The sequence below is a fragment of the Gossypium hirsutum genome, chromosome D01 (genome assembly GCF_007990345.1).
Source record: "Gossypium hirsutum isolate 1008001.06 chromosome D01, Gossypium_hirsutum_v2.1, whole genome shotgun sequence".
Classification (NCBI taxonomy): Eukaryota; Viridiplantae; Streptophyta; class Magnoliopsida; order Malvales; family Malvaceae; genus Gossypium; species Gossypium hirsutum.
The window spans coordinates 26,145,477-26,169,131 of record NC_053437.1 but is presented as its reverse complement, the minus strand read 5'-3'; the positions used below and the strand labels follow the sequence as shown (position 1 = coordinate 26,169,131).

Here is a 23,655-nt window from a genome sequence, read left to right as displayed (position 1 = left end):
CAGAATACTAAGTGCTCACAATGTATAAAAGGATAGATGATTGTTGATGCATTAAATTGCAATGAATATATTAATTGTCGATGCATTAAATTGCAATGAATATCTTACCAAGCTTAACTTCTATATTTAATCTAAGAATTAAACATGCACATTAGCCGCACCTTCTGATTATGACAGTGGAATACTATTAAGAACAAATAGATTAAATTTCTCTAATCCTTAAGCAACTTTCGTTGTCATGCTTGTTAGCTTGAGCTACCACTGCACTTTCAAGTGTCAGTGACCGCAATAACACTTCCATGCTAAAAACATCCAAACCAAAAGATTAAACAGTAGAAGGAAGGTTAAATAAAATAAAATTTAACCAAGAAATCATGTACTTCCGTACAAACATAAAATAGAAAGTAATCACCAGTGATTAGAAAGGAAATATAAAAGAAACAAGTGGAGAGTACTATTACTAGAAAATCTTGACTTGATCTCTCAACTCCCTCTTGTGTCGCACTCAGGGCTCCTCGTCAAGAGCTAATCTGCATCCCTTTCACGTCGGTTCACCCGAAGGAGGCTTAAGCTGCCATAGCCAAAAAGCTTCAAAAGATAGGTTGAAGAAGATAATACCCCCAAAAAGCCTTATTTTCCCTTTTTCACGTGAATATTTGTATTCTTCCAAATAGCACAGATTTCCTTTCACCAGAATCATGCTACCTTTGCACGTACAAGTTGTTTATACCAGACTGGATAGCTCACACATTTTTATTCTTATCCAGACAGCTGTCAGGTGCGGCGACAATTTTGGGCACAATCTGGAAATACTCATGTAGCGATATCAGTACCAACACATGATGAAATTAAGGGAAAATAAGTTAAGATCCACTGAGTTATAGAATGCAATTTACTGAACTGAAAATATTAAAATATGTGCTAAAGATAACTAAATGAGGACAAATTAACTAATAAGCAGGGAGAAAACATATGTTCTTTCTAGTACTATCAAATGCCTCTTCTCAAGCACTGATGGCAAACCTATAGAAATTAAATTAAACTAAGTTAAATTGAACTAATGGAATTAAGTGCAATAACCAAACCAAATTACACCAAATTGCCGATCTCCAGCAACAGCGCCAAAAACTTGTCGCGTGTGAATATAATATGCGATTTGTGTAAGTATACATGTTAGATCTAGTAATAAAGTGATAAATGAGATCATCTCCAAAGGGATTGGATTAGGTATACAAATGGTAAAGTTATTATAATAAAGTTAGATTAATGTTATAGCAAAATAATGATAGGAATGCAGTGGTAAAAAAAAGGAATATTAATGTGAATAATATGTGTAATTTATGAATAATTGAAAATGTTATGGTAATGTAAGAGTAAAAATGAAATGACAATTACGAAAATATTTATATGAATAATATGCACTGAACAAGTAAACAACCAAGGATGCGATGGCAAAGATAATGCGGCAAAGGATAAGGGATATACTATATAGATTTGTAAGGTCAGGATTACTAATAATCTACCCTTACTGTCAGTAATGCCTCGACAAAATCGTAATCAATCTACTGCTCAGAAGAGTTCTAAAGTGGTCTGCTTTTTTCGAAAGTAGAAACCTTAAGTTACCTTGCCTATGTCTATAGGCCTTTAATATAGTACCCTACACTAATTCCTTCAGTATGAACAATGCTCTATGTTTAGAGTCTACTACAATTATTTATCAAGTACTTCCTCATATCATTCAATTTTAGTCCAATTAATCTAACCTTTTCAGAATTAAATTATTTTATGGGTATGCTGCATACAGTCCAATTAATTTTAGTCTAATTTAATACAGTACCCAACTAATAATCTAGGGACTGTACGCATAAAATTTAGAAATAAACCCTAAACCTAAACCCACTGTGTCTTGTAGTGGCTAAGAGGGACTGTCTTCATCTTCCTCTTTCTGTCTCTACTCAACCGTTACCCTTTAGTTTTGCCTATGGATCTCTACCCTTGCTCCTTTTAGGATTTCCTCCTTTGGCTTTCAATAGGCTCTTCCCTAGGGTAAATCCAACAACCTAATATATATTATCCTCCTTTTTAGAGTTTCTTTTTGGTTTAAAATCCCTTCCTTTAGGGAAGGTGGTTATCAGCCCATGATCTTATGGTCATTTTTCCTCTTTTTTAGGTTGAGTTTTCTGGTACGAGTAGAGTTGGGCTGAGACTTGGTATGTGTTGAGTATTGACTCTGTCATCTTCTTGGAATTACCATGGCATACAAGTTGGGAAAGAGTCTAACATTTTGCCCCGACAAACCTTCACTCATTTATTTCTTTCTCCACATCTTGCTCCTACGAAACCACCAAACACAACCCTTCCACATGTAATTAAAGTAACAAATAATAATTTTTAATCACCGTCGAAGCTTCTTATGCAATGTTTTAAAAATGCTAAAATATTATCCTAAATGCAATTAAGCTCACTTAATTATAGATAATTGACCCAGTCTAAATGCATGAATTATAGGTCTTTTCAAGAGTTATCAGTATCCTCAACATGGGATTCCACATTGCATCTAGTTGGAGACGTTTTATAACTATCTCAATGCACACACAAGATTGATGGTAGATGCTTTTACGATGGTGTTCTCTTGTCGAAGTCATATAATGAGGCTTACGAAATCATCGAGAGGACACTGATAACAACTATCAATGGCCAACAAATCGAGCAATATCAGGAAGACGTGTAGTTAGAGTTCTTGAAGTCGATGCCCTCACTTCAGTTTTAGCTCAGGTATTGTCTATCTCTTCAATGTTAAAATAGTTTACCACTAACGGTGTGAATAATTTTTTAGCTCAAACACCGAGTCAGTTCGATGTAGTTTCCTACGTAGATTGTGGGGATGGCCATTGTTTCAAGAATTGTCCATCAAATCCTGAGTTAGTTTATTACGTAGGGAATCAACACAAAAATATAAGTGGACAAAGACCACAATCCAAGTTCTATAATCCTTCATGGTGAAACCATCCAAACTTTTCTCTGAGTAACCAAGGAAATGGACCAAACAACACCTATGTACAACATAGACCAAGCCAATCCCAAGGGTTTAAAGCAAGTTCCTAAACCACCTCAAGCTGAATCATCTAACAGTGTAGAGAACTTGTTGAAGGCGTACATGGCAAAGAATGATGCCTTAATCTAGAGTCAATCAGAAACACTAAAAAATTTAGAGAAGCAAATAGGTTAATAAGCTATGGAGCTTCATAATAGATTGTAAGGAGCCTTGCTAATAGGCATAGAAAATCCAAGGAATTTGGGTAAGGAACCCAAGGAATTTGTGGTTGAAGATGAACCTATTGAGAAGGAGGAAAGTCAACCAATAGTTGAAATTCCTGCACTAGAAGAGCCAGAACTTACAAAGTCTAATGAGGTAAAATCTAAACTAGTGAGTTCTAATAAGCTAACATCTTCTTTAGATGCAGATTGATCTCCTCAAAAAAGTTGTCCAGTCTAATCTAAAGTTCCATCACCTCTGTATCCTAAAAAATTTCGACCACATAAGAAGAAATAGGAGGTGAAATTCAAAAAGTTTTTAGACATTCTAAAGAAAATTCACATCAATATGGTAGAGGCTTTAGAAAAAGTGCCCAACTATGTCAAGTTCATGAAAAAAAGAAGAGGCTTAGTGAGTATGAAACTGTCGCTTTAACGAAGAAGTGCAGTGCATTCTTACAGAACAAGCTACCTTCAAAATTGATGGACCTTTGAAGCTTTATTATACCTTTTAATATTGGAGAATCTTACTGTGGTAAAGCCTTGTGCAACTTAGGAGCAAGCATCAACTTAATGCCCAAATCTATTTTCAAGCTATTGGGAATAGGTGAAGTAAGACCCACGACTATGACATTGCAACTAGCAGATTGATCGAGGATGTTTTGGCAAGAGTTGATAAATTTATTTTTCCTATTGATTTCATTGTCTTAAAGAAATTTAAAAGAAATTTAAAGAAATTTAAAAGGGTAATCGATTGGACCATAGCTGATACTCGAGGAATAAGTCCTTCCTTTTGTATGCATAAGATTATTATAGAGAAGGCTGAAAGAGCTATAGTTGATGGGCAAATGAGACTTAACCCTATCATGAAAGAGGTAGTGTGAAAGGAAGTGATCAAATGGTTAGATGTGGGAATTATCTACCCCATCTTAGATAGTTCATGGGTAAGTCCGGTACAATCTGTAACGAAGAAAAGTGGGATCATGATTGTTGAGAATGAACATAATGAGTTACTCCCAGTGAGAATTGTCATGGGCTAGAGAATCTTTATAAACTACAAAAAGTTGAGCAAAGCTACTCGGAAGGGCCATTTCCTGTTGCCTTTTATAGATTAGATGTTAGATCGACTAGCAGGTAACAAGTTTTACTGTTTCTTTGATGAATATTTGGGATATAACCAAATAGTTGTAGCCCCAGAAGATCAACACAAAATTACTTTTACTTGCCCGTACGGTATGTTTGCTTTTAGGTTAATGTCTTTCAGTTTATGTAATGCACCTGCAACATTTCAACGATGCATGATGGTAATATTTATTAATATTGTTAAAAATTTTGTTGAGGTTTTCATGGATGATTTTTTCTGTTTTTGGTAATACTTACGATGTTTTTTTGAGTAATTTGGCTAAGGTACTGAAAGGATGCGAGGAGACAAATCTCATCCTTAACTAAGAGAAATACCACTTTATGGTTAATGAGAGAATTGTCTTAGGACACAAAATTTCCAGAAACGAGATCGAAGTTGATAAAGAGAAGGTGGATGTAATTGAAAAATTACCACCACCAATCACTGTTAAAGGAGTTCAGAGTTTCTTTGGCCATGTTTAGTTTTATCGCAGGTTTATAAAAGGTTTTTCAAAAATTTCTAAGCCTTTGTGTATGCTGTTAGAGAAAGATACTATTTTTGAGTTTGACAAAGCATGCTTGGAAGCTTTTGAAGAATTAAAAAGTTGGTTAATCTCAGCCCTAATAATTGTTACACCTGATTAGGACTCTCCTTTTGAGTTAATGTGTGATGCAAGCGATATTGCTGTTGGAGCTGTTATGGGTCAAAAAAGGAACAAAGTATTTCACCCTATCTACTATCCAAGCAGAACTTTGACAGAAGCCCAACTCAATTACACGGTAACTGAAAAAGAACTCAATTACACGGTAACGAAAACCACTATTTTTACTGACCATGGGACCCTTAAATACTTACTCACAAAGAAAGATGCTAAACCCAAGCTAATTCGATGGATACTTTTACTCCAAGAATTTGACCTTAAGATCTAAGACAGAAGAGGTGTTGAAAATTAAGTAGCTAATCATCTATCAAGGTTGGAACAAAATAAGGTAACTCATTCACTTGTTCCAATTAATGAAAAATTTCCAGATGAGCATATCTTCAAGGTAAGCCGAATTCATGAAATACCTTGGTTTGTTGATTATGCGAATTATTTAACATATGGAATAATACCTCGAGAAATGACATACCAACAAAATAAGAAATTCCTTTATGATAGTTAATATTATTTTTGGGAGGATCTGTTTTTGTTTAAACAATGTGGAGATAACATAATCAGGAAGTGCATAGCCAGAAGTGAAACTGATGAAATCTTGTACCACTGGGATTTATCTCCAAGTGGGGGACACTTTGGTGGTTCTCGCACTACAATGAAGATTTTACAAGCAGGATTATTTTGGCCTACAGTGTTCAATGATGTGTACGCATATGTGAAAATTAGTGATAGATGCCAAAGGATCAGAAACATATCAAGGTGGAATGAGGTGCCCTTAATAAACATTTTAGAGGTAGAATTATTTGACGTTTAGGGCAATAAATTTTTAAGCCCATTTTCTTCTTATGGTAACAGGTATATCTTCATAGCTATGGATTATGTATCCAAATGGGTTAAAGCTGAAGCATACCCAACGAATGATAATAAGGTAGTCATAGGATTCCTACATAAGCATGTATTTACACGGTTTGAGACTCCTAGAGCTATAATTGGCTATGAAATATTTGACTTTGTGAAAAAATGGCTTAAGTGGTTGCTTGACAAGTACGATGTGAAACACAAAATTGCCACTGCCTATCATGCACAATCAAATGGGAAAGTTGAACGGGTAAACCATGAGATCAAAGGTATCCTTGAGAATGTAGTATGCCCTAATAGAAAAATTGGTCTCGAAGGCTCGATAATGCTCTATGGGACTATCGAACTACTTTTAAGACACCGTTAGGAATGACTACTTATCGGTTTGTCTTCAGAAAGGTGTGTCATTTGCCGCTTGAGCTGGAGAATAAAGCTCATTGGGCTTTGAAACAATTAAATTTGGATCTTAACCAAGCCGGTGAGAGAAGAATGTTATAGCTTGATGAGTTGGAAGAATCGAGGTTATTTTCTTACGAGAATGCCAAATTGTGTAACAAAAAATCTAATAGATGGCATGATAGTCGTATACAACCTCTTGAGTTCAAAGAAGGTCAAAAAGTATTATTGTTTAATTCAAGGCTAAGGTTATTTCCTGGAAAGCTAAAATCCCAATGGAAAGGACCTTATAACATCCACAAATTTTATCCATATGGAGTTGTGGAATTCTATGACAACAATGGAGGTATATTTAAAGTTAATGATCAACATCTCAAACACTATTGGGTCGGTGAAGTTGAGCGAATTGAAACATCGTTCAATTTAATAGACCATTAATTGTTCATGTTCTTAATTTTTAATAAATAGTTAGAAATTAATTTTCTTAAATTAGTACATTTAATTAATTCTGCCTAAGGAGATTGGAACTTAAGCGGGACCATTTTTGACCCCTCCACCTTTCCTAGGAATTAATTTGATGTAATCTTTTGAGAAGAAATTTTCTAATTAACCTAGAAAATTTTTATTTTTGTTTTTCATTTTAAATTTATTTGTTTATGTTTAATAAAGGGGTAAAATTGGCCCAAGTACTAATCAGTTTATTTTATCTAGAGCAGTTAATTTTTAAGTGCAGTTGGGCTTGATGCCCAAAAAACGAATAGGAGAAATTTACCCATTAATTGCAGTCTATAGGGTCCCTAAAATACCCTAATTTTGCCGCCACTTTCCTTCCCTCCTTACCTTGCTGCCCAAGCATCTCTTGTAGCTAAATTTTTACTACAAGTTCACCCTAATTTACTACTATATAAACCCCTCTCTACTATTATATTCCTCACACCATTCAAAGCAATTAGCTTCAAACCCTGGCCACCTATTTCTTTTTTCTTACCGTCTGCCTCAAATCTCGAAGAATCTCCCCAAAATCTTCCTTTTGTTGCAAAACCCTCCTATCACCGCAACAATCTTCTCGTTGAAGCAGCCCTATCGCCAGAGCAAACCTATTGTCGGAGCAACCCTATCGCCAAAGCAACCCTATTACTAAAAAAACCCTATCGTCGATATAAGATTATCGCCACTGCAACCTCCTTGCTACCATCCATTTCTGATTTATTTTCCCTTCCTTTTGTCGAAATTCTGTCTATTTTTCGGGAAAAATCACCATGTCTTGCAAAAGAACTAGATCGTCAAGAGCTTTGCTAAAAATCCAATTGTGATTAAAGATGAGGAAGAAAAAGAAAGGTTTGATTCCATTTTCAAAAATCAACCCATGATGCCGGCAAAAAGTTTCAACTTGGAGAGTGATGACAAGATGGTTGTACCCTTGTCAATTCGAAAGACAATTGATGCTCTCAATCGAAACTATTTATGTGTTGCGTGATCACCTCTTGAGGAATTAGTTCGAGAGTTCTATGCCAATTTAACTGTGTCAGATTCTACTGAAGTTCTTGATCACAAAAAGAAGGTACCCCTTACATCTATGTCCATTATTGATTTGTTTAATCTGCTTGATGTTGAAGAAGATGAGTACTTTGCCATAATGAGAAATATAAATTGAGATTTTCTTCAACAAGTGCTTAACGTTGTTAAAAATCCAGGATCCAACTAAGTGAACCAACCGAAGCAGAAAATGATGAGTCATCAAATAAATTTGAACCAGAAGCTGACTCAGTTGATGAGACAGAAGAAGCAGAATCTGAAGAAGAATCTAACAATCATGAACCGATAAAGGAACTAAACAACTTTGAACCAAGTGTGGAGCCGAATGCTAATGAGCTAGTTGAACCAAGTGTTGATCCTGAATTGTCTATTCCTATGCCCACTTCTTTAAATACTATGAAGAAATTGGAATTTTCAATTATGATGGATATGTGGAAATTTATGCATCACCAACAACAGACTTATTGGAAATATGTGGAGATTAGAGATGATTCAATCAACAATACTTTTAAGAATATGTCTAACAGTTTTGTTCCTAAGTTCTCAGATAATTTCTTTGAACCATGGAAGGAAGGGAACGATTATGCAAGTGAGAACGAGGATACAAAGGAGGAAGACAAGGGGGATAAGTCAGATAAATAAAAGGGGGAAATTTCTTGTCCTTAGTATTTATTTTTAGGAATCTTTTTTTTATTTCTTAGTCAGTATTTTGCTTTTGCATAATAAATAGGAAATTCCTATCGCGTGTGAATATGGTATGCGAATTGTGCAAGTATACACGTCAGATCAAATAATAAAGTGATAAGTGAGATCATCTCCACAGGGATCGAATTCGGTATAGAAATGGTCAAGTTATGATAATGATTAATGTTATGGCAAAACCGATTTAGGTATGCAGTGATAAATTAAAATAATAAGGATGAGTGCAAAATTTATACTGACTAATATTGGAAAATGGTAAGGCAAAGCAAGAGTAAAAATGTAATGACAATTACAAGAATGATGACGTGACTATTAATAAGTATATGAACAAGCAAACAACTAAGTATGCTATAGCAAAGATTCACATGCGATGTTGAGTGGGAAGGTCGGGATTACTAGGAATGTACTTTTCCTGTTAGCAATGCCTCAAAAAAATAATTCTTAACCTACTGCTCAGAAGATTTCTAAAGTGGCCTGCTTCTTTCGAGAGCAGAAACCTCAAGTTACTTTGCCTTTGCATATAGGCCTTTAATATGGTACCCTGCACTGTTTCCTTCTATATGAACGTTGATCTATGTCTAGAGTCTACTACAAGTATCTATCGAGTACTTGCTAATATCATTCAACCACGGTCTAACTAATCTAACCTTTTCATAATTTAGATTAATTTAAGGGTATGCTGCGCAGTCATCTATGTCTAGGGATCGCTAACATACATTTTAAAGAAAAAACAATTGAATGAAACAGTAACATAGTTCAGATTTATACTACATCCATTACAGACAGTCAAAGTTTCATGAAAGTAATCCCAACCCTATGAGATCAAGCTCATAGGTTGGCAAATAAAATTCAACTCAAACATCGTTTTCATCAGTGTAATTCACGAAAGAATAGATTAAACATAATGGAAGAGCATCAGAAAGACAATGTTCTCTTTCCATTCCATATTCCAGTTGCACAGTGTCCTGCAATGGCTAAGAGGGATTGCTTTCATCTTCCTATTTCTATCTCTACTCAACCGCTACCCTATATTTTTCCCTAAAGATCTCATCCTTTCTTTGTACGTCCTTTAAGGTTTCCTTCTTTGGCTTTTTATAAGCTTTTTCCCTAGGGTAAATCCAACAACCCTAGTTTATCTTCTAATTTTTTAAATTCTTTTTTCAACAACCCAAGATTATCTTTTCCTCTTTTTAAATTCTTTTTTCTATGGTAAAAACCAATAGCCCAGGATTATCTTCTCTTATTATTTTAGACAGATTTTCTGGTATAAGTATAGTTGAGCTGAAACTGGTATGCATTGAGTGTTGACTCGGTCTTCTGGGAATTGCTACGGCATTCATACTGACAAAATGTCCAACCTTTTACCCCGGAAAACCTTCACTCTTTTATTTCTTATTCCTTAACCTGCACCTGCCAAACCACCAAACATAGCCCTACCACAAAAAAACTAAAAGTACCTAATATTTAAACGCAGCTCAAGTTCTAATGCAATGCTAAGAATACTAATGAAATGACCCAAAATGCAACTAGATGTACTTAAGTACAGACAAGAGTTATCACACCCACAAACCTAAGTTATTTCTTGTCCTCAAGCAAAATATGCATGCATGCATAAATGCCAACATTTTTCCAGCACAACAAACCAACTCATACTGCCAGGCTATTCAAAGAACAATAAGTACATCAGTTCTCAACAATCTCCTTTTTTCCTAAAACTTGTTCGAGTGTCAAAGGGTTGCTCAACAAAGGCAGTGAAAAAATTTCTCCCTAAACATAGAATCTCCTAAGTACTCATGTATTCTCTCTTTTGGCCTATAGCAACCATCTTCTAATTTACTTAGTTCATTTATTACCTAAACATAAATTACTTGCTTTAAGCCCACTTAGAATATATTAATCATATTTATGCTTCTTCTTCTTTTTTTGAATGGTATTATTATTAGAGGATTTAGCATGTCACAAAATTCTTTGTGTCGAAACCATTTTTATTAGAAAAAGGGGATCGACTTTGAAAATGAAAAATGGGAGTCGCCACCGATCTTTTATTGAGGTGTGATCATATCACCTTGAAAATAATTTTAGGTCTGCGAATCCTGAGAAACAGGTTTGGGAGTCGGTTACGCATGAGGAAGGGTTAGCACCCTCGTGACGCCCAAAATTGGTACCGAATTGATTGTTTTATGTCTTTGAGTGGAAATTTTGAAAAGATTTTAAAAATACGATCCTTTGAAATTTTAAATTTGAATAAACCAAATTGAATAGCAAGATGTACTCATTTAGCAAAAATAAATTGCCACACTCAATGAGTTAGGGTGCAACAATTCAATCTTCAAAATTAGGTTTGTTCCCTTCTTAAGAAAATCATGTGTTTTAAGAAGGATATTTGATTATTTAAGTCAATCAAGAGATCCGAATCCAATAAGTTAGGGTTCAATTTCTCGAAATTCTTAAACATCAAACATTGCCTTTATTTTGAAATCGAGATAACAAAATGTTGTATCCAGTAAGTTAGGATCAAACGTTTTGAAATCTTAAGAACTTTATTTAATAATTGTATGGTTTTAATAAAATGGACGCTTGATTATCTAAACTCATCAAGAAGAATCGTAGCCCAGTAAGTTAGGGCACAATTCTCTCGAGAACCTATGAACGCCAAGCCCTTTTTTAAGGATTATGAAATAAAACGATTATGAAGCTTTAATAAAATTCGAATCTTACAAAAGGAACATGATTAAATAACGATACATATAATGTAAAAGATAAATAACAATTCAAACTTAAACTAAAGGCAATTTAACAAATAATAGGCAAATACAAACATTGAATTTAATCATATTATACAAACATCCATGTTAAAAATTAAGCAACCCATAAATTCATAATCAATTAAAAACAAAAAAAGGACAATAATAACAATAAATAATACAAATATTTGATACAATTTGGTAATAGAACTAAGAAAACAAGTAAAAGGTTTAAATGAATTTTTAATGAAAGATTTATATAAAAAAATAAAAACTAAATGAAATAAAAGTGAATAACTTAAAATTAATACCTACATTTTGATTTATATAAATAAAATCTAGTATAAATAATAGCATATACATAATAATAATATATATAAATTAAAATAAAACAACAAATTTAAAAAGAATAATACATAAAAATATCATTTGAAATTAATAATGTATTATTATATATACATACGTATAGTAAGAAAAAAACATATTATATATATAAATATAAAGCATTATTATTTGAAATTAACTTTCTATAAAAATATAAAGTTAATTATATATGTAAAAAAACAAATATATAAAAATAATAATGCGATAACCAGAATAAGTATGATAATAAAAATAACAATAAATTTCCTACTAAAAAAACTAAATAACAAGAAGGATTAAATCACAAACAAAATCGAATTAATAGGGAACGACTGAGATTAAAGAAAAGTGGGGGACCAGGTTGCAACACGCGTATTACATGGGGGCTTGATTGGGAAATATTTCGATTCTCCAAAACGCAGTGTTGCAAGCTGGATTGAAATGGAACAAAAGCAGAATACGGGGCTAAATCGAAAAGAAAGAAGACCACCGATTCTAAAAAAAAATGAAATAGGATCGCGCAAATATCCCTCCCTACGCCAGAACACGCGGATCTAACCGCGTCTGGGTCGGGTCATCGGGTCGCAGCCTAAAACGGCACTGTTTCAGAGCAATTGAATCAGGGCCAAACGGTGACGTTTCATGATTTCCCTTTAAGCTAACATTAAAACTAACATTACTCTAAACAGAAAAGAAAAAAAACCTAAAAAAAATCTAATCTCCTTTCACTCATAAGTTACGCCGCCTCAACCCTCTTTTCACCCGGTCCAAGCTCCGATTACGGCGGAGTGAACCAGGATCCGGCGTTCCCACCTCTAAGGTGAGTCTCTATTATCCTCTTTTCTACTTTCTTCTTACAATAATAAAAAATTGAAACGAAAATGGAAAAAGAAACAGGAAATATCACCAAAAAAAAGAGAGAGAGATCACCTTTCGAACTCTTTTCTTTTCGATTTCTCTCAATATTTTTTGTATACAATATGTGTGTCTGATTTTTTGTCTCTGTCCTCATTAAAAAGGCCTTATCTTTTTGTTTTATAGCTCGAAAGAAAAATAAATAAAAAGAATACGATTTTTCCATTTTCTCTACTGCATTTTCTTCCCATTTGCAGGTTCGGCGTGCGGGGCTGGGGACGTGGCATGTACGGAGGCGAAGGCGCACGTGTACGGGGGCTCGTCACGTACAGAGAGCTTGGCTGCAGTGCCTGGATCCTTTAGGGTTTCCATGTGTCGTTTTGTGTTTTGGGCTGATTTGGGTCACTGGGTGTTTAGGCTAGTGGGCCGAATTGGGCTGGTAGTTTGGGCCATTGTAATTGTGTTGTTTTTGGACTGTTATTTTATTTATTTATTTATTTATGAGCTATTGGGCCAATGTAAATGGAATTTAATAAATTTTGTATTTACTCTTATTGGGCCAGGAAAATTGGGTATTACAGCTGCCCCTCTTTGCTCGTTGTCGTGTAACGGGAACAGAGCAAAGACTTTAAAATGGCCAATTTTGCCCGGTCGTGCTAGGTTTTGGTGCTCTTCTTTTCAAGTAATCTCTTTCCATCCTGCTGCATCTTCAGAGGTATAGGAATCGTTTCGATCCATTCTGCCACAACGTCAGGGAAATAGGATTTGTAACTTGTAGTTTCTCAAAGAACAAATTTTGCTATATTTGGTCTGCCCCACTGCAACTCAAGGAGATAAGACTTGTAACTTCAACTTATTCTGCTACATCTTTAGAGAAAATTCTGATGCGACCTGCTCTACTGCAACTTCTGAGAGATAAGGTTTATCAGTTTAATCCACTCCACTGCAACTTTAGGGAGATAAGACTTGATGCGATCTGCTCTACTGCAACTTCAGAGAGATAAGATCTGTGGTTTTAAATCTACTCCACTGCAACTTCAGGGAGATAGGATTGACTTTTTCTGTCTGCTCCACTGTAACTTCAGGGAGATAAGACTTGATGCGATCTGCTCTACTGCAACTTCAGAGAGATAAGATCTGTGGTTTTAAATCCACTCCACTGCAACTTCAGGGAGATAGGATTGACTTTTTCAATCTGTTCTCTAGGGAACATGACCTGTAATATTTTTACATGGCCTATTTATGTCTAGTGATTAGGATGATATGATCGAAATGAAACAACATCTCCTAACCAAATGTGCATGCATGAATGCAAAATGTGATGAAAATGATATCTTAATGTTTGAGTTGTTATTGCCCGTTGTTCATTAAGGCCTCATTACCAACACGTCAAAATGTTATCTTTATTTTCCTGGTAACACCTATATCTTACATAATCGGATTGCCCCCACTGTAATCTTCAAGGTTCAATCCACTGTAATCCTCAAGGTTCAATCTACTGTAGCCCTTGGGACATAAAATTTGAATTATCTTCTTCCTACTGTAATTTAGGAGTATAAGATCTGGCTCTTTCTCAATCTGTTCTCTGGGGAACATGACTTGTAATATTTTTACATGGCCTATTTATGTCTAGTGACTAGGATGTTATGATCGAAATGAATCAACATCTCCTAACCAAATGTGCATGCATGAATGCAAAAATGTCATGAAAATGATATCTTAATGTTTGAATTGTTATTGCCCGTTGTTCATTAAGGCCTCATTACCAACACGTCAAAACGTTATCTTTATTTGTCTGGTAACACCCATATCTTACTTAATCGGATTGCCCCTACTGTAATCTTCAAGGTTCAATCTACTGTAATCCTCAAGGTTCAATCTACTGTAGCCCTTGGGACATAAAATTTGAATTATCTTCTTCCTACTGTAATTTAGGAGTATAAGATCTGACTCTTTCTCAATCTTCTCCTACCGCAATTCAAGGATACAAAATGTGAGTCTCTTTGCTTTTACACCATTCTCAAGGTGTCGTACCAAATGTTTCTACACGATTGTAGAACTTTCTTCCCCAAGAAAACCTCTTATCACTCGGTGATCATTGCTTATTTGTTCATTAAAGCTTTATCACCAACAAAGCATCTCGTCATCTTGTTAAACAAATGTTTTGACAACAAAATTCGAATGGATTGTCTTGATTTAGGCCTTTCCATTTTAGATATTTCAACATTTAAACTTGGTGAGTTCTAAACAATAGTCTTGTTTCAGGTTCCTATATTATTTAGAAACTTTTTAGAGTAATTTGCAAAACTTCCCTTGTGAAAGTTTTATTAGTCCATTAATCATTATTCTAATGCAACACGTTTGCAAAAATAACAAAACAAAGAATAAAATAGTATTAATTTGAAAGATAGCTCGAAATGAATACATTATCAAAGATATTGAGGCTAAAAGAGGAGTTGACTCGTATCTTTATAAAAAATGACGTGTTTAGGAGATCTACAGTACTCTGTCGATTCCCCAAGATGTCGCGTACCCTTTCTTGCTGATTCAGGTGTATCAGGCTCATCGCATGCCCCATTTTGATCAACATTTGAATGACTTTGGTCACCTTATGCCTTATTTTGATCAATATTTGAGCTTCTCTTTTCAAGTTTTCCACTCAAATCCCCTTTGGTCTCAAGGCGCCCTTTGCGGGTTTTCACCTTGGCCTCTCCATCATTTTTTTAGGCGAAGTATTTCTTGATCGAATCTGAGTTCACAGGATTTGACAGATTTTTACCATCCATCTCACTCAAAATCAAAGCTCCTCCGAAAAAGGCCTTATTTACAACGTAAGGATCTTCCCAATTCGGCATCAATTTCCCCCTAAAATCCTTTTGTAGAGAAAGGACCTTTTTTTAACACTAAGTCTCATTCATGAAATTCTCTAGGACGAACCTTTTTGTTATAAGCTCGCATCATTCGTTTCTGGTACATCTGACCGTGGTGGATAGCTCTTAACCTCTTTTCTTCTATTAGGTTCAACTGATCATGTCGAGATCGGACCCATTCGGCTTCATCTAATTGTAGTTTAGATAACATTCGTAGAGAAGGGACATCAACTTCAATGGGTAATATTGCCTCCATCTCGTAAACTAAAGAATAAGGCGTTGCCCCAGTAGAAGTCCTAACGGATGTTCGATAGGCAAAGAGAGCAAGTGATAACTTCTCATGCCATTCCTTGTAAGTTTTAGTCATCTTCCCCACAATTTTCTTAATATTTTTATTAGCCGCCTCCACTGCACCATTCATTTTTGGGCGATACGGTGCCGAGTTATGATGTATGATCTTAAATTGGTCGCAAACCTCTGCTATTGTACTATTGCTCAAATTCAACGCATTGTTGGATATTATTCTCTCAGGTATTCCATATCGACAGATGATTTCCTTTTTCAAGAATTTGCCAACTGCCGACTTCGTGACATTTGCATATGAAGCGGCTTCCACCCACTTGGTGAAATAATCAATGACCACGAAGATGAAGCGATGCCCATTAGAAGCCTTTGGTGATATTGGCCCAATAACATCCATACCCCACATGGAGAACGGCCATGGAGAAGTCATAACGTGAAGAGGTGAAGGAGGTGCATGTATTTTGTTTACGTAGATCTGGCATTTATGGCACTTCTTGGCATAATTGATGCAATCTCTTTCCATGGTGGACTAGTAGTACCCGAACCTCATGATCTTTCTGGCCATTCTGAAACCATTGGCGTGCGTTCCGCAGATTCCCTCATGGACTTCTTCCAAAATTCTCTTGGCTTCAACAGCATCCACGCATGTCAATAGTACTTGATCCTTTCCTTTCTTATATAAAATCTCTACATCTAAGACGCAGTCAATGGCGAGCCTCCTCAACGTCCTCTTATCGTTCTCTGTTGCTTGATCAGGGTACTCACGATTCTTCACATACCGTAGTACACCTTGGTACCAAGGATGATCATCATTTTCCCCTTCCTCAATACTGTAGCAGTGAGCCAGGGTCTCATAAATGCTGATTTGAATAGGCTTCATGTCTTCTAGTTTGTTCACCTAGATCATAGAGGCTAGGGTAGCCAAAGCATCAGCCATTTGATTTTCTTCTCGCGTAGGATAACAAAAGGTAATACTGTCAAACTCCTCGATCAACTCTAGAGCCAATCTCCGGTAGCAAATTAATTTTGGGTCTCTAGTTTCCCATTCCCCCTTGAGTTGGTATATCACCAATGCTGAATCTCCATATACCTCTAGTACTTTAATTTTCTGCTCCATGGCAGCCCGTATACCCATAATGCAAGCTTCATACTTGGCCATGTTATTAGTGCAATCAAACCCCAACTTACTGGTAAAAGGGTAATGATCTCCATTAGGGGATATAAGGACTGCCCCAATCCCATTACCTACAGCGTTTGATGCTCCGTCGAAGTTCAGTTTCCAAGGATGATTTTCTTGAGAATCCTCTTCAGCAGTTGCCACGTTCATCAAGTCCTCATTCGGGAAGTCGAAGTCTAAAGGCTCATAATCCTCTAGAGCTCTACTAGCCAAAAAGTCTGCTATTGCACTCCATTTGACAGCCTTTTGATTTACATATACTATATCAAATTCAGAGAGTAAAATTTGTCATCTAGCCATCCTTCCATTCAAGACGGTTGATTCCATCATATATTTTAAAGGGTCTAACTTTGAAATTAGCCACGTCGTCTGGTAGAGCATATATTGTCACAATCTCCGCGTTGTCCAAATTAGGGCACAACATAATTTTTCAATAGGCGAATATCTCATTTCACAATCAGTAAATTTCTTACTGAGATAATATATGGCCTTCTTCCTTCACCCCGTCTCATCATGCTGGCCCAACACACATCCCATGGAGTGGTCAAACACTGTCAGATACAAGAGCAGTTTATCCTGACTAGGAGGTGAGAGTACTAGGGTATTGGATAAATACTGCTTCACTTTGTCAAAAGCTATCTGACAATCTTCATCCCATACACCTGGGTTATGCTTCTTAAGGAGACGAAATATAGGGGCACACTTATCAGTTAATTGTGAAATGAATCGTGCTATATAATTTAGTCTCCCTAAAAACCCCCTAACTTCTTTTTGAGTACGCGGGGGAGGCAATTCTTGAATAGCTTTGACTTTATCCGGGTCTATTTCAACCTCTTTTCACTGACTACAAACCCCAAAAGCTTTCCTAATTTAGCCCCAAATATACATTTGGCCGGGTTGAGTTTGAGTTGAAACTTTCTTAACCTTAAGAATAACTTTCTCAGGACTTGCACGTGTTCTTTTTTCGTCTGCGATTTTGCAATCATGTCGTCAACATATACTTCAATTTCCTTATGCATCATATCGTGAAAGAGGGTCACCATGGCTCTCTGGTACGTGGCTCCCGCATTTTTCAACCCAAATGGCATTACCTTATAACAGAAAGTTCCCTATAGGGTTATGAACGTGGTTTTCCTCATATCCTCAGGATGCATCTTGATCTGATTATACCCCGAAAAACCATCCATGAAAGAAACTAGCGAGTGCCCTGCCGTGTTGTCCATCAGGGTGTCGATGTGAGGCAAGGGAAAGTTATCTTTTGGGCTAGCCTTATTTAGATCTCTATAATCTACACACATTCGTACCTTCCCATCTTTCTTAGGGACGGGTACGATGTTCGCCACCCATTCTGAGTATTTGACTACTTGTAGGAACCCCGCGTCAAACTGCTTTTGCACTTCCTCCTTTATTTTGAGTACAACATTAGGCCTCATTCTCCGGAGTTTTTGCTGAACTCGCTTGCAACCCTATTTTATAGGAAGCCGATGTACTACAATGTTGGTATTTAGCCCAGGTATATCCTGGTATGACCATGCAAAGACATCTCTGAATTCTCGAAGTAACTCGATGAAATCTCGCTTCGTTTCCTCAGTTATGCACGTTCCTATTTTTACTACTTTTCCCTCCTCTAGGGTCACAATCTCCACCATTTCCCTATGAGGTAGGATCTGCTTCTCCTCCTGTTCTACCATCCTCAACAAGTCTGGAGATAAGTTACAATCTATGTCATCTTCAGAGTCCTAAGATCCCTCTAAATACATGTCTCGTTCAAAAGGATTCTCCGCGTCCCTAGTAGAGTCACGTCGTTGATATCTAGGGACCTGTTATAGGTACCAAGGAATATACAAATGGAATATGAATTTTAAGAATATTTATTTATATGGCATGAATTAATGAAAGAATGATATGGAAAGAAACGAAAGAATCCAAGATGATTATTCGAAAGAATCTTAAAAAATAATTGCAAAGGTGTATTTCATTAGAATAACGATATTCGAACATATGCTTGTTTCACAAAGAATTTCCTATTGTCTCTAGGCTAAAATAAAAAGTATGTTCTGAATATTACTCTGAGAAAGCTCTAAAACTTTAGGTATTTCTTCTTCAGTCCAATTGTTTAGAACACTCCTAGGTTCATAAGGACGGATATCTAACAGAACCCCCTCTTCACACGTGTCTTCATGTATGGCATTGATATACACATTTCCCAACATTTCTGAAATACTTTCTTCTCTGGACATTCTTCACTCAGGATGAATAAACCCCTTCGATACAAAGGTCTTAGATATGTGGGGAAAGTTCATAGGCTCCCACTTGACTTCTTTTCTGCTCAAACGTGCCCTTCTTCTCTCCTGCCTCTTTTCTATTTCCTTCTTTTGTTTCATATCTGGTCTGTAGCCCAGGCCAAAGCGATCAAACTTGTCCTTCAGTACTGGTGCCTCAATTCTTCCTTGCAGATGCCTTCCCAAGCCTCTTCCTGGCAAGGCTCCCACTCCTACCATCAACTGCAGACCCATCTTCGTGGTCTTAGATATTCTTGGTACCGGGATTCTATCTCCCTTGGTAATAAATGTTGCGTTCACGAACTCTAAGGACTGGAAAGAACATTCCAGTGCCTCATCATCAGACTCCACATACGGTGCATCATTAGTTACTATCGCGATGATATCTTCTTCAGCACTTATCGTCACCAATCGACCTTCTGACTCTAACTTCAACTTCTAATGAAGTGATGACGGCACAGCCCCTGCCGAGTGTATCCAAGGTCTTCCCAACAAACAGTTGTAGAAAGGTTTGATATCCATTACCAAGAAGTCCACCTCATAAGTGGTTGGGCCAATTATCAATGGTACCTCAATTCTTCTCATAACTCTCCTTTCATTTCCTTCAAATGCCCTCACTATATTCTGACATGCCTTCATATGTGAGCTATCCATAGGTAGTCTATTTAGGGTGGACAGGGGCAATACATTCAATGCAGACCCATTATCAATCAAAACTCTCGGCAACTTGTACCCTTTACAACGGGTAGTAATGTGCAAAGCTTTAGTTGACCCTCTACATCCAGAAGGTATTGCATCATCATTGAAGAAGGTAAAATTATCAGCACTTATATTGTTTACCAACCGATCCAACTTGCTGACTAAAATGTCATTAGCTACATACGTCTCATTCAATACTTTCATCAACGCACTTTGTTGTGCCTCTGAACTCAAGAGCAAAGCTAACACCGATATACGTGCTGGTTGTTTATGTAGTTGCTCCACAACACTGTACTCACTTTGCTTCAGAAATTTTAAGAATTCCTTAGCTTCTTCTTCTTTTATTGGCTCATTGATCAATGGTTCAGGCTCGATTGCTTTTTTTCTCTTTTGCTTTTCTGTCGAAGCTTCTTCTTTCGTTGGTTCTACTTAAGGGTTTATCAAGTCGTAGCGCTTCCCACTACGTGTATGAAAACCTATACCCTGATCTTTTTCTTCAGTACCAATTGAAATGTCATTTCCTGGGATGGTTGTGCTACACACATATTTCCATGGGACTTTCCTACTATCCTTGTAAGAGAAATTTGTAGGTTTCTGAATGATGACCTTTGGTGTCACCTAAACCCTAGCTTCATTATTCTTAGGGCACGAGATGATTACCACAGGATGATTTATTTTCGGGATTCTCATTGCTGAGTCTGACGCGCATATGCTTCTTCTTTCCTCTGCTTCTTCGTAGAACTCCATCTCATTGTTATCCATCATGCTTTGGACCAGTGCTCTGAATTCTTAACATATTTGGATTTCGTGTCCAGTTTCATGATGGAATTTACAGTAATTCTCAGTCTCCCAAGCTTCTAAGAACCCAAAATGACTAACCCCCTTCTTGCCATTTCTTTCCAGACCCATTTCAACGGAGTTTTGACTTCAGCAACGTTGGTCTTGCTTCCTTCTCCCCTATTTTCACTCATCATATTCTCTCCCTTATCAGTATGATTGGGTAGCGGATTTTCTGTGCTAGGTGAGTCATCAAACTTGAAAACACCCATGCTAATAAGTCTTTCAACTAGCTTCTTGAAGGCAGTACAATTTTCTATTGAGTGCCCTGTAATTCCTGCATGGTAGTCACATAGTGCGCTTGCATCATAGGATACGGGGGTTGTAAAGGGTTCAAGTAATAAGGAGAAACAAGTAATAAGAAGCTCCATCTTTGTGCGTACTGCCTGAAACTCTCACTCGGTTTCTTCTCCATGTTTTGTAATGTAATTCTATCAGGGGTCATATCCGTTACATGGTTGTACTGTTTCATGAATGACTGTGCTAGGTCCTTCCATGAACCAATCTTGGTACAACTTAATTGATTGTACCATTTAGACGCTGCCCCTACCGAACTGTCTTGGAAGCAGTTTATTAGCAGCTGATCATTGTTAACGTAGCCAGTCTTCCTTCTACAGAACATGGTGATGTGGGCTTCGGGGCAGCTAGTTCCATTGTATTTTTCAAATTCAGGCATCTTGAATTTGGGAGGAAGTACTAAGTTTGGGACTAAGCTTAGATCTTTAGCGTCGATTCCTTGATTACTATCAGCGCTTTCCAAGGCTTTAAATTTTTCCTCCAACCATTTATACCTATCTTCCCACTGTTTTCGCAATTCTGCGTTAGCCTTTCCTTCTTCGGCTGCTTCATCAAAATCGGGAATGATAGGATTAATTGGGTTATCTCCCGTGCTTAAACTTGATCCTCTCTGGAAAATCATGGGGATCATGACACCAGTTTGTAATTGTTGCGGCCTAATTGTGACAGACGGTCTTCTTGGGTATATTTCAGCTTGGGTTTGTACATTTGATAGAGTAAAATCCGGAGGATATAACGGATCCTCATTACCTTCTCTAGGATTAGCCATAGGGCCCTTTCCCTTATCTACTCCTCCCGTCAGCAGATGGGTCAATTCAGCCATCGCATCTTTTTGAGCTTTGATCAATTTTTCCATCATGTCTTCCTGGATTTTATCTAGCCGCTCTTGCATTTGCACTTGTAACCGTTCTTGCATATCCTTTTGCATTTGCTCCAGTTTCTCTAATCTTTGGTCCATTTCCTTAGTTTTTCGATGAGTACCGTATTGATGCTTAATTGGTGAGCTTTTGTCGGTTTCCAGATTAACTGTAATAATTTTAACCGATTAGGGTCTTTCGGTGGACTTTAATGCACATGATGCAATGTAATGCAATGCATGAATGCAAAAAGGCATTGATTCTAATTCAATTCCATTTAGAAAGCTTCATTTAGAAAACAAAATTCTTTCATAAAATAGATTACATATACAATTTTGCCCTAATGCTCAGAACTTTAATTTTTCTAAATAGCGAAGCGAGCTCTTTTCCTCGGTCTGATTCCAACTCGCATTTTACGCTCAGAGTGTCAGCTTGTACTGCCAAGGTCTGCAAGTAATTGGCTACCTCCTAAATCTGGGCCACGGCTTTTCCCATAGCGTGATCTCTGTCTCTAACTTGGCTCTGATAATAGTGAAGCTACTCTTTAAGACGTTCTTCATTCGCTTCAAAAAATTCAACCCGCATCTCATAGTCTTGTAATGTCGCCTCTAATTCTTCTACTCTTTTCTTTATTTCCTCAATCTTGCTCAAGCTCGCTCTTAGCTCTACCGCTGTATTACGATTTCGGTAACGATGAAGAGACCTTTCAAGTTCAGCTATTCTTTCCTTCAATTCATCCGTTTCACTCCGACTTTCTAACAGATTCTTCTCTAAAGCCTCGTTTTGCAATTGAGTTTCTTGGCATTTCTTTTCCCATCTACCAGCCTTGCCCTTTTCTTCCCGAATCTCTTGTCGCCACTATTCTGAAGTCTTCCCTAGCCCAGCGGTTCTCATTGATTAACGCAACTTCTTATAATTCGTTTTAAACTATTCAGGTCCTCCTCGACTTTACTATTTCCCTTTCTTAATTTTTCAGCCTCTAATTTTTGAACATCAGCATCTAACCTCAAATGCATCTTTTCTTCTTCCAACCGCTCTATCTTCTTTTCAAGCTCTAAATTCCTCTTTTCAAAATCTTTTTTTATAATCTCCAACTCTGATGGGATCACTTGTAGGTACTCTTCCATTGGTCAAACACCCTCTAAGTTTAACTCCAGAACGTTACCATTAATTCTCTTACTTCTCCACTCACCGTACTCTGGAGTTGTCATCGAACCCGCAGCTAGCCTTTTCATCCTATGAACCTGATTCCAAGCCTGAGAAATTTCTTTTACCTTTTTCTTAAAATTGTCTCCTCGATACGAGAACTCACATTGAGCTAAACCATGCGTTGCCGGCACAAACTGTCTTGAATTGTATTGCCTTAGTACCAACAAAGGTGCATACCTGATGGCTCCCCAAATTTCGAGCAACGGAACCCAATCAAAGCCCCCGCAACGGTACAGAATTCTGTTAGGAATCAACCAAGGATCTCTCCACTCTACATCCTCTTCTTGAAGATTTTGAAGAATCACTATCCAATTTTCTTCCGATATGTCATCCCTTCTTGGTGTAGCCACTATATCTTTTAACAGGGAGTAATGCTCAGAGAAAACTCGATAGGAAATCTTGTCGACCCTCTAGAAATGACTATGAAACCAAGCTAGCAACAATTGCGCACAGCCTATAAATCTGCCTTCACAAGCTCACCTACATGCATTCAAAGATCTAAACGTTTCAGCCAAAATCGCAGGAACAGGCGTGACCCCTTTACCCAACCGGTCAAAGAGATCTGAAACTGCTTCGTCAACATGCCCCAGTGCTCTAGGGAAGATCACTAACCCATAAATACTCAAAGCAAACACAT

The 23,655-nt window shown here is 36.9% G+C and overlaps 1 protein-coding gene across 1 annotated transcript; it reads right to left on the bottom strand.

Annotated features, from left to right (window-relative positions):
* Positions 1 to 22,346: 22,346 nt before the first annotated feature.
* Positions 22,347 to 22,936, bottom strand: LOC107921651 (tropomyosin-like). The gene is made up of 2 exons (XM_016851479.1): positions 22,802 to 22,936; positions 22,347 to 22,667 (listed from the first exon to the last, which is right to left on the bottom strand). The coding sequence occupies exons 1-2, from the start codon at positions 22,934 to 22,936 to the stop codon at positions 22,347 to 22,349; spliced, it is 456 nt and encodes a 151-aa protein (XP_016706968.1).
* Between the last annotated feature and the right edge of the window lie 719 nt (positions 22,937 to 23,655).

Bases quoted from the DNA above. Each gene is read 5' to 3' on its own strand.
- LOC107921651 (XM_016851479.1), bottom strand. From the start codon at position 22,936: ATGGAAGAGTACCTACAAGTGATCCCATCAGAGTTGGAGATTATAAAA. The intron at 22,668-22,801 runs GTTCAAAAATTA...ACTTCAGAATAG, and splicing joins ATTTGAGGTTAGATGCTGAT to TGGCGACAAGAGATTCGGGA.